Source organism: Mus caroli, chromosome 2, assembly GCF_900094665.2.
Source record: "Mus caroli chromosome 2, CAROLI_EIJ_v1.1, whole genome shotgun sequence".
Taxonomy (NCBI): Eukaryota; Metazoa; Chordata; class Mammalia; order Rodentia; family Muridae; genus Mus; species Mus caroli.
Window position 1 is genome coordinate 169,608,362 of NC_034571.1, and position 10,918 is coordinate 169,619,279.

The following is a 10,918-nucleotide window of genomic DNA, read 5'->3' on the forward strand; positions in this document are numbered from 1 at the left end:
TAGCCCTGGCTGTCCTGGCACTCACTTTGTAGACCAGGCTGGCCTCGAACTCAGAAATCCGCCTGTCTCTGCCTCCCGAGTGCTGGGATTAAAGGCGTGCGCCACCACGCCCGGCTCTGGCGCAAGTTTTACACACATAATGGAACATATACATATTCTCAGGTACATACACTTATACACATAAAATAAATAACTATTTTAAAAATCAGATGCTAGAGATGGAGGAGGAAACTGTAGCTGAAGGATGAGGAATGTATAAGGGTTTTGCCAGCGAGTATTTAAATGGACCATGCGTACTTTGTGCAGAAGAGGGTTTCAGATGTCCTGGGGTTAGAGTTACAGATGTTTGTGAGCCATAGATGTTTGCTGAGAATAGAACCCAGGTCCTCTGCAACAATAGCAAGAGCTCTTAACTGCTGAACCATCTTCCCAGCCCAGTTGGTTAATTCCTTTTCTTTCACTGTGTTCTGCATTAAGGGCCTAAAGAAAGCCTTTCTGAGAAGGTTCATGCCTGCCTCCCTGCTTCTCACACATAAGCCCTCGGGTGGCGCCCTGGGCAGTAGATTCTGCANGGTGAAAGTGCGGGCATTCCCCAGGGACCCCACCTTCTCCCACAGCAGCTATAGCTTTCTACTAGTAAAGACAGGGCTGCGGTTTTAGCAATACAGTTCTGTTTGAAAGAAGCTAGAGGGACACTTTGTTCAGGGAACATTTCCTAAACAAGCTGTGCTCTCTAGAATTGCTGAGTTCCCTTTTGAAGTGTGTACACCACACCAGCCGCCCGCTGTGTCTGCAGTGGTTCACCTCAGCCCTCTGGTGTGGGTGACCTGTAAGAGCCGGGCCTTACCTGTGGCTTCTGAAGAGCTCTGCAATCATATTAGCATGCTTAACCTCTAACGTTGGTAGAGAGGCATGTATCAAGTGGATGGTAATGGGTATGAGTGTTTTGCTTGCATGCATGTTTGTCTCCTGGAAGGGTTGCAGGGGTGCTAACATCCTCTGGTGCCTTTTACTCTCTGTAGAAAAGGCATTTCGTGGATCACCGAAGAGTGCTGGTCCGTGGAGGAAGTGGGGGCTCTGGCATGAGCTGCTTCCACAGTGAGCCCCGCAAAGAGTTTGGAGGCCCTGATGGTGGGGATGGAGGAAATGGTGGACACATCATCCTGAGAGGCACGTCCCCTGGGGCAGCTGGGGAGGGGCAGCCTGCACACAGGGTGGAGGTCCTGCTGTCCTATCTTGGCATGCATCTGCACTCAAACTTGGTGTGTACACAGCATTTTTATGAATTGTGTCTGTGCTCAGCACCAGTGTACCAAGGCAAGAGACTTTTGGACATCATTTTTGTTTTTTAATCTCAGAAACACAGGTTGTTTCCCATCAGGAGCCTCATGACAGCCCATGTCACAGGGTCAGACAGTGCAGCAGAGCCCTTGGCTGTACTGAGCAAATGCCTGGCATGAATATTCAGCAAGCTGGGTGCAAGCATCTTCACAGCATAATGAAGTTAGCTGCTGGTTATTGTACGTGTACGGGTGCTAGGACTGAGTGCTTGTCTGTGTATGTACCACATGTATGCCCTGCAGAGGCCATCTGACCTAGAATTGCAGACAGCTGTGAGCTGCCATTAGACGCTGGGCACCAACCTGCATCCTCTGCGTGAGCCGCCGTGCTCCTAACCAGTAGCCCAGCTCTTTAGCTCCGTAGGTGAATTTTTTTGTGTTTTTAATTGATGATAGTCATATTCACCTCATATGGTGATGCCTTCCTGTTGCAAGTTTGAAAAAATTTCAGGCCAGCCAGGGCTACAATTCTACATAGTGAAAACTTGTCAAAAAAAAGAAAGAAAGAAAGCCCGTGGCGGTAGTGGTGGTGGTAGTGGCACATGCCTTTAATCCCAGCTCTCAGGAGAGGCAGGCAGAGGCAAGTGGATCTCTGTGAGTTCGAGGACAGCCAGGGCTAAACAGAGAAACTCTGTCTCGGGGAAGAAAAAAAAGGTCATATTCTATTTCGGTTAGGATAATGAAGAGTGTGGGCGGCCAGCCGTACACCCAAGCCAGGGGAGGAGGAGGGTGGCAGATGTAAGGCCGCTGTTCCCGCTCAGCAGCTGCGTCGGCTGTCTTAACACAAAGGAACATGAGGTTTTGCTCTTGCTCTAGTTGACCAGCAAGTCAAGTCCTTGTCCTCAGTCTTATCCCAGTATCAGGGCTTCAGTGGAGAAGATGGTGGCAGTAAAAACTGCTCTGGACGAGGTGGTGCCACCCTGTACGTCCAGGTAAGCTGGGGAGCTGGAGCGGGAGCCGTCCCCTGCGTCCTAGTCACTGAGTCCATGGGTGACTAAAGCACCCAGCTGGGAACAGAAGCGAACAGTGGTGTGTTTTAGGGGTCACATCCCCACACAATCGCCTTTGCACTGGTGTGGTACCATGTTGCTTCTGACCCAAGAGAGTCTAAAGGAATGACCCTGAAGAGGGAGCCAAGGACATACTTTCCCATGTCTAGACAGGGGCAGCATGCCCACCCCAGGGTTCCACACTCCCATGCCGGCTCCCTACTGCTTGGTTGTTCAGGTCCTGTAGAAACACTTCAGAAAAGCCCCATACAGAAATGGGTTTCTGGTTTTATGACGGGGCCTCACTGTGGGACCCAGGCTGCCCTTGAACTTGTAATCCCCCTGCCTCAGCTGCCTAAGTGCTAGAAGGCAAGTCTTACCATGACACCTTATGGGGCAACCATGACACCTTATGGGGCATCTGACTAGCCCCATAAAATCTCTTCGGAGCAGAGATTTGTTTGTTCTGATTCCTGAAGAGAACGGTTACCAGCGCCCCACCCCTCCTCTTCCTGGCTGGTGATAGAACAGAACCTGATGACGGTGATGGGGGTGGGGGTGGGGTGCTTTTCAGGTCCCTATGGGTACCTTGGTGAAAGAAGGAGACAAGATCGTGGCTGACCTCTCTAACCTGGGAGACGAGTACGTGGCTGCTCTCGGGGGTGCAGGAGGAAAAGGCAATCGTTTCTTCCTGGCCAACGACAACCGTGCCCCTGTAACTTGCACCCCTGGACAACCGGGTCAGGAGCGGGTCCTCTACTTGGAACTCAAGACCATGGCTCACGCTGGGATGGTATGCCCCCGACAGTGCCACACCCTGAGCTAGTGGGTCCCTTAGGGTGAGCACACTCTACCCTGGAGAGAATGCTGGCTTTCATTCATCCCCCCTGCTCAGTGCTCTGTCAGTGCCAACTGCTGGTGGCATTGACAGTGTCCTCCATGAGACCACAGGACACTTTTACTTTGTTTCTAGGTTGGCTTCCCAAATGCTGGGAAATCCTCTCTCCTTCGAGCCATTTCAAATGCAAAACCTGCTGTAGCTTCCTACCCGTTCACCACCTTGAACCCTCACGTGGGGATCGTTCACTATGAAGGCCACCAACAGGTAGCAGGTAGAGCCTCTAAAACCCNGCCAGAGGATGGGTTTAAATGGCCCAGTGATTCAGGAGAGCAATTATGTAACCCTGAGTTTCGCTTCCCACTTAAAAATTGAGACATTGTTTTCCCTGATTGAAACAATTTTAATGAGTCTGTTCTCTGTCAAAGTCAGCCCCTCCCCTCCCAGCCAAGAAATCCGATCCCTTCTGTTGGGAATTGTACTCTTGAGTTGGGAGCCTGAGGAGAGGACTGCCTCTTGCCTTCCTCTTTCTCTCCTGTGGAACTGGGCGGTATCAGTCATGCAGACAGCATGTGGTTTAAAAAGCCTTTCCTGTAGCATTTTAAGAGGAAAACTTTTTTCCAGAAGATAATGTACCCATTAAAAATAGCAAGCCTGCTGGTGAGGTTATTTGTGCAGCACTTTATATCTGCAAAGTGCACGATAGTGATTGGTATCCATAATCAAATTATCCATAGAATGCAGGGAGCCAGCTCCCTTTTATGAACTGTGTTTGAAGCCTGGGAGACAGGAATGTGTTAAATCTTCCTCATTAGATTAATCCACCATGCCTGTCACCCAAATATTTCAGAGCATTTTACAGACCTGAGAGCTGAGGTGCCTCCGTGTTGCTTGGCCTGCTGAGTCACCTGGGGGCGGATGAGTGGCTTTGATTCCCAGTGTTCCTTGAAAGTTGTAGAACATGAGATCTGGGCCAGAAAGGGTCTCCCTGAGGGGAGTCTCCTGACCGCAAGGTTGAGACCGGCATTGGAGGCCGAGAACAGGACCCTGACCTGATATAACTCTTACCTCTTTCAGTGGCAGACATCCCAGGCATCATCCGAGGTGCGCACCAGAACAAGGGCCTGGGCCTCAGCTTCCTCAGGCACATCGAGCGTTGTCGCTTCTTCCTGTTTGTGGTAGATCTTACCTTGCCTGAGCCGTGGACTCAGGTTGATGATTTAAAATATGAACTAGAGAAGTTTGAAGAAGGCCTGTCAGAGAGGCCCCACGTGATCATTGCAAATAAGATCGATCTCCCGCAGGCCAGAGCCCGCCTGCCTCAGCTGCAGGCCCGCCTCGGACAGGAGGCCATAGCCCTGTCGGCGCTGACTGGGGAGAACCTGGAGCAGCTGCTTCTGCACCTGAAGGAGCTTCATGATGCCCACATAGAGGCCGAGCTGGAGCAGGGCCGCCAGCCTCTCAGGTGGTAGTGGGCAGAGGGCTGTGCCCCAGGGCCAGCGTGGAACAGGGGGGTGGGCCATCAGTCACAGGAAGCAAAAGCAACCTTTTGTAAGCTGCGGGCCACTTTGAACTCCCGAGACTAAGTACTTGCAAATATATGAATGTGTNGGTGTCTTTGTTTCCCACCAATTTGGGGCACCCTCCTAAAGTGCCCCCTGGCCCAGCGTGATGGAGTATTCTGTGCCACCTGGTACCTGAATTGCTCCCTGTGCTTGGTGCGCCTGTCACCCNTGCTGCTGACTGGTTTGCTGGAGTTGACTCATTTGTGCTAATTAACACCTCATTAGTAGGAGGACAGTGCTGCTGGCTGAAGGTAGCAAACACTGCTGCCAAGCGGCCTGGGCAAACGCAGCTGAGCAGCAGAGCCATGGCTGGGCTTCTCATGCTCACACTGCAGGGTTTGTGGCCCTCGTTTTCCTCGTGTGATTGGGTCTGTCCACNGTCCCGCAGAGCAGCAAGGCCCCACACTAGCCTCTGTGTGGCTGTCTGCTGTGCCAGTGTGTCAGGGAAGCAAGGTGCAGTGGCCATACTTTGTTCTCCAGTGCCAGCTGACTGAGAACAGCGAAGGCCAGCTCCTTCCCTGTTGTTCCCAGAGCGCTGAGCTCTGTGGGGGCCGAACACCAAGGCAGCCTTGAGCTTCACGACTGAATGCACCCAATATCCGACCAGGCACGCAGCCTCTGGCTGTGCCTCAGGGATGCGCCAGCCAGCCANTTGTCAACCAAAGAGATGAGAACCTTAAATGCTGGCAGCATTTCTGATACGTGGGCTCAGCTCAGCAGGATGTGTGGAAAAATGGCCAGAGACCTGTCCCTGGAGGCAGGGACTGCCACCAGTCTGCCCTGCCCTGGCCAAAGGCACAGCTCACCACAGCTTACCTGAACCTGTGAGTCAGTACCAGCCATTTTTGCCAGGTGGGACCACATTGCTCCTCCAGACACTGCCCTATGGAAAGTAACCCCAGGTGGTGCAGCTGGGAACCATGTGTCCCAGAATATTCCCCAGGGAAGTTGATGCCTTAGTGTGGCCCTTAGGGCCCTCAGAAGTACAATGAGGAGACAAGTGGAAATGAGGGCTTATCCTTTGGGGAGACCCCAGAGTAAGGCTAGCCATGCTCTGGCACACCGGCAGGTCCCTCTGTCGGGTGGGGCTGCTGAAACAGCAAGCCTGCCCTCAGCTTTCAGAAGCAATTCCGTTTTCATCTGCAGCTGGAACACGGGGTCCTTTTCCGGGAAGCTTTATTCTAATGTCTTATAATTTCAAAGGTCCTAGCGTTCTGGAGGCCAGGGCGGGTCTCGTGTCTGTGGCTTTTCTCTTTCAGGCCACTGCAAAGGGTTTTGTAGTCAGGCCAGGCCTGAGAGCATTAATTATCCTCTGCTGGCTTTCATCTTTGTGGCCGCTGTGCTCTGGAGACCTCAGAATGCCTCCCCAGGGCCTGGAGACCTGGGGGTGGGCTGGCTCCTTAGAGCTGTCATATGTCCTGGGAACCACCAACAGTCCTTGGCTGGGTGGGACTAAGTCACACAGGCTGCTGACACCAGGGCCATAACCCAGTGTCATCATCCTGAGACCACCCCAGGAGGGGTGTTTCTGAAGCTGGCTTCCCTCCCAGCCGGTGTTTCTGAAGAGAAGCAAAGTGGACTTAGTCTCTCCACAAAGCCAAATGGTCCCATCATTGACTTAGGGATTTGCTCTCATTTAAGGTCAAGTTGTTGCTGCCTGCTCATGGTGCACACATGTAGGGGAAACACTTATACACAAAGTAAGAAATAATGGGGGCTGGAGTGGCAGCTCAGCCATTAAGAGCACTGGCTGCCCTTTGAAAGGCCCTGAGTTCAATTCCCACCACCCACATGGCAACTGACAGCAGTCTGTAATTCCAGTTTCAGGGGATCCAATGCCCTCTTCTGGCCTTCAAGGATACTGCATGCGTATAGTGCACAATCCTACACATGTAGGCAAAATACTCATCCACATAAAATTAAAAANAAAAAAACCTGTGNCACTACAGGCCAGGGTGTGACATGGTGCCAAAGTGCTCATTGTCGTGTGCAAGGCTCTGGTNTCCATCCCCAGCACTGCGGCACACTGTGGTAATGAGGCGTGGTCAAAGGTCACCATCCTCAGTTATAGACACAGTATGAAGCCAACCCAAAATGCACGAGGGGCTATTTCACATTTTGAAAGAAAAACAGGAGCACTCGCATGCCATGTGTGTGAGACTCCAGGGCTGTGTGCCTGTCATGGATACCTGCTTTGAGCACAGTTCCACTCCCAGAATGGAATTCTGCAATGTCAGGCCCCTTCCCCTGCCTGCTTACATCCCAGCCTTGTAAACACCATGACCATGTAAGTGTACCACCATCTGTCCCTACAGACTTACATCCTCCGGACTCCACACAAGTAGAAGTCAGCGATGGCCAGTTACCTGTGTAGCACCCTTTTGTGGGGAGTGGAGTTGAGAGTTTGTCTGTGTAGCCCCAACTGGCCTGGGATCCACTCTGTATACCAGGTTGGCCTCAAACTCAAAAGAGATCCATCTGCTTGAGTGCTGGGACTGAAGGCGTGAGCCCTGGCACCCAGCTATACAACAACAGCTTCATGGCGCTTACTGTGCCATTTCTAAGATAGCTACTGCCGCCTTAAGTCACAGAAGGGCCACAGGCAGCATGGGACTGAGATTACCTCCAGGGCAGGGCCTGTGATTATAAGCTGTTTCCCAGCAACCTCAGTGAGTCTGAGCCCAGCAAGGCTCCTAGCTGAGTGCCTGTAGATGTGGGGTGAATGAGGGTGACCTGTCCTGGGTTCCTCTTCACTTGAAAGACTCCCTGCCCTGCCCTGCCCTTAGCTGGATACCATGCTTCCCTACTGGCCACTTCCAAAGAGCTGTTTGGGCTTCCAATAACCATTTGGGATACTGCTGGCCTTTCCCCACAGTAGACCATAGTCTGGACAGAGAGCATTGGAGGGGCTNCTGTGCCGTGGCAAGCTAAGCTGTCTTAGAGCACACATCTGCCCTGTGTTGTTCCCCAATCACTTCTATGTTTCTGGATTCTTACCATCTTCCAACATCTGTCCCCACTGACTGGTGACATTTCCCAGACAGCACAGAAAACCAGCTTCCCTCTGATCCTGGGTTCTCTCTTTCTCTCTTCTCTCTCTCTCTCTCTCTCAGCACATTTGCCTGTGGGGTCTAGCCCGCCTTTGCTGGGGCTCCACAATCTGTCTCCTGGTGACAGTCATCTACCAGTGATTGTGTATGGGCATCTGCTGCAGCCTGTCTAATGCCAGGCCTTTCTGGAAGCCCAAGATTTGGGGTGCAGAGTTCCCCAGCTTTTGGCCCAACCCCCACTCAGGCCTGGCACTGTTGATCCAAAGCTGCACTTGCATGCGCTTGCTCCAGGAGCCAAGCCTCCAGGTTTGCTGTCAGTTTATCCTTGCTGCTGCTGCCAAGCTCCTCTTCCACTTGCCCTTCTCTACACAGAGATTCCCCTGCCCCATTTGTTTCCTGTTTTCACTGAAGAAGACAATTGTCTTGTACCCCAGGCAAACTGAGGGCTGGGTGCTTCAGGCTTCCCATTTAGAACCTCACAGGTTCCCTCCGTGGTGATGCTAGTCATGGGCCACAGCCGGACGGCAGGCCGCATGGGACTTTGGCTGCTGATGGTAAGTCTAGCTTGGCTCCCACCCTTCTTGTTGGGTGCCTGTGTCTGCCCTGACAACAAGGAGATACTGACTAGGCCTTCAAGAGCTCACACTCTGCCCTGTGGTGCCACCGTGCCCAGCACATAGCCCATCCTGGGCCTCCTCTGACGGAGAAGCCCAGCAGAGGCAGAGACCCAAGAAGTAGTATGGCGCAGAGACAAACTNTCTACACATTAAATGAGACCCGAAACCTGGGGTCCGAGTGGCNCNGAACCTTGCTCCCTCTTAGAACTCTGGGAAGGGCCTTTTCGGAGTTGGCTACCCAGACCCTGGCTTATGCCTGCATTATTTTAATCCCTGCTTCTGTCTTCATGGGCCAACTCTTTCCTCACTTTGTGGACAGGGTCTTACTATGTAGCATAGTCTATCCCCAAATGCATAATCCTCCTGTTACAGCCTCCCAAGTATTCTAGGTGTAGGGACCACATCTGACATTCTCTTTTTAAGGATACTCTCATTGGACTCAGGGCCCAGTCTAAATCCAGATGTCCTCAAAGTCCTAACTGAACATTAGAACTAGAGGAGCAGCCCAGGTGGGGAAGGGCAGGCAGCAGGAGAGGTTGTCAGAGCTACATGAATGGAAAGCAACTTAGAGCCTCATGTTTGCCTAATATTAGGCACCTGTGAGGAAAGGAACATGTTCTCGAGAGCCAGGCATAGAGGAGACATACNTGCNNCCTGAGCAATTGGGAGGCCAAGGCAAGAAGATTAACCCTGGACTACATGTCGACCTCTGTCTAGAAACAAGACATGCTCCTCAAGTGTACAGGGACAGCTGCNCAGCATGACACTTGACACCACTAAGAGAAAACGGGGTTGGTGTTGATCCCGCACTACAGAGGGAGGTTAGCCAAGCGGAGCACGCATGGCCTGCACCTGCATGGAANGGGGTGCNTGTTAAACGAGGAGACAGACTGATGTCAGTCTCCTANCTTGACCCTGCAGCTGCTGACCGTTTGTCTGAGGCTCTACTAGGAACCAGGTCATGGGCACGTGGACCTCTCTGCATATCACTGTGGCATGAGGATCTTGGAAAACCCTCAAACAGAACAGTTTAGTGAGGAGCTCTGGAAGAGGGCCCAGCTGCAGTGCTCACCTGGCCCTCAGCTATGCTTAGAGCTGTTTGCTGAGAGGATGAGCCTGGGAGGGAGCCCAGGGGTAAAAAAGCTGCTTGCAACCAACTGCCTTCCCCTGGCATCTAATGGGATCCTCTACTAAGACGCCTGCACTCAGGATGGCACTCCTGGGTGAGGAACCTCATTTGAGCAAGCCATGGGGACCATAGAGGAGAGGTTGGAGTTCACAGTGAATTGAGGGGTGTCTAGGTTATAAAACTGTAGAAAGTCTGTGGACCTCCCCCCTTATCACTGTTGTATCTTTTATGATTGGAAGCACTGGGGGACATTTAAAGTTATACTGGGTCCCTGTCTTCCTTTCTGTCTGCTTCCTGGCTACTATAAATGACCCCACTTGATGTCTGCCAAGGATAAGTCTGTCTCCACACTAAACCCCTGGAACTGAGACCACTCTGTCCTTCTTCCCTTGGTTAGCTTTGGCCAGGTTTTCTCTCATATTGATATAATGTAACTAGTACAAAAAACTGGAACCAGAGAAGCGGGGTCATTACCTAAACTAAACCTGCAACTGTTTTTGGGAAGAATTTACAAGTGTGGAGATGTGTGCCAGAGAAGACCTAGACGCTGTAAGATGAGCTTGTCTTGTTTCATTTTGTTGNGACTGGGTGTCTCTTTCTGCTTTNTATCAGAACAGTCCTCCTGTTCTCTCGCTTCCTCCCAAGGACTGCCCTTAGAAGAGCCACAGGGTCAGCAATCNCAGTCTGTTTATCTGAGACAAGGTCTCAGAGCCCTAGATGGCCTGGAACTCACTATGTAGATAAAGCTGACTTCGGACTTACAGAGATTCTCCTGCTTCTGTCTTATGAACATGGGTCANAGTTCTGCAGCAGTGTGCCTAGTTCTATGAATTCCCCTCCCAGTAAGCCTTCTGGTGAGAGTTCATGCGGGGCACGGGTCGGGGGGCGCAGAATGATGGTAGGAACTGGGCGAAGAGACTGTACTGATGTACTGATGATGTTTCTGGGAGAGAGAAAGACACAGGGTCTTCATTCATATACGTTCTTTATGTGAGGGTGAATTTAAAAATCAAGTTTCAACCCTAAAGGCAGCCCAGCCTCCGGGGTTGTGGCAGGAATATTGCTGGCTGCTTTTAGCTATGTTTACATTGAGAGTTTAGGGCTAGGCATGGTGACCTCAGCATTTGGGAGGCTGAGGCAGAAGGGTTGTCATGGGTTTGAGATCATCCTGAGCGACAGAGGGAGACCCTGTCTAAAAAAAAAAGAAGAAAAACCTAAAACAACAAACTTTCTGCAAGAAAGGCGATAGGAGAAACCACAACGGTGAAACCCAAACTACTGTGGAAACTCCAGGATTGTGGAGATGCCAGAAATATGGACTGTCTGTTTGCTGAGGAAAGCTACTGGCAATGAGTTAAACCAGTCCAAGAGAGAGGCCATGTGGGCTGCA

At 51.6% G+C, this 10,918-nt stretch overlaps 1 protein-coding gene across 4 annotated transcripts in view; it reads left to right on the top strand.

Annotated features, from left to right (window-relative positions):
- Mtg2 (mitochondrial ribosome associated GTPase 2) overlaps nt 1-4,768 on the top strand; it is a 14,147-nt gene extending 9,379 nt beyond the window's left edge. For all 4 annotated transcript variants that reach the window (XM_029474593.1, XM_029474590.1, XM_029474592.1 and 1 more), the window contains 5 exons: nt 1,023-1,170; nt 2,157-2,272; nt 2,904-3,122; nt 3,303-3,441; nt 4,245-4,768. In XM_029474593.1, coding sequence (XP_029330453.1) covers nt 1,023-1,170; nt 2,157-2,272; nt 2,904-3,122; nt 3,303-3,441; nt 4,245-4,639 — 1,017 coding nt within the window. In that variant the 3' untranslated portion in view covers nt 4,640-4,768. The remainder of the gene's footprint in view (nt 1-1,022; nt 1,171-2,156; nt 2,273-2,903; nt 3,123-3,302; nt 3,442-4,244) is intronic.
- Nucleotides 4,769-10,918: the final 6,150 nt, after the last annotated feature.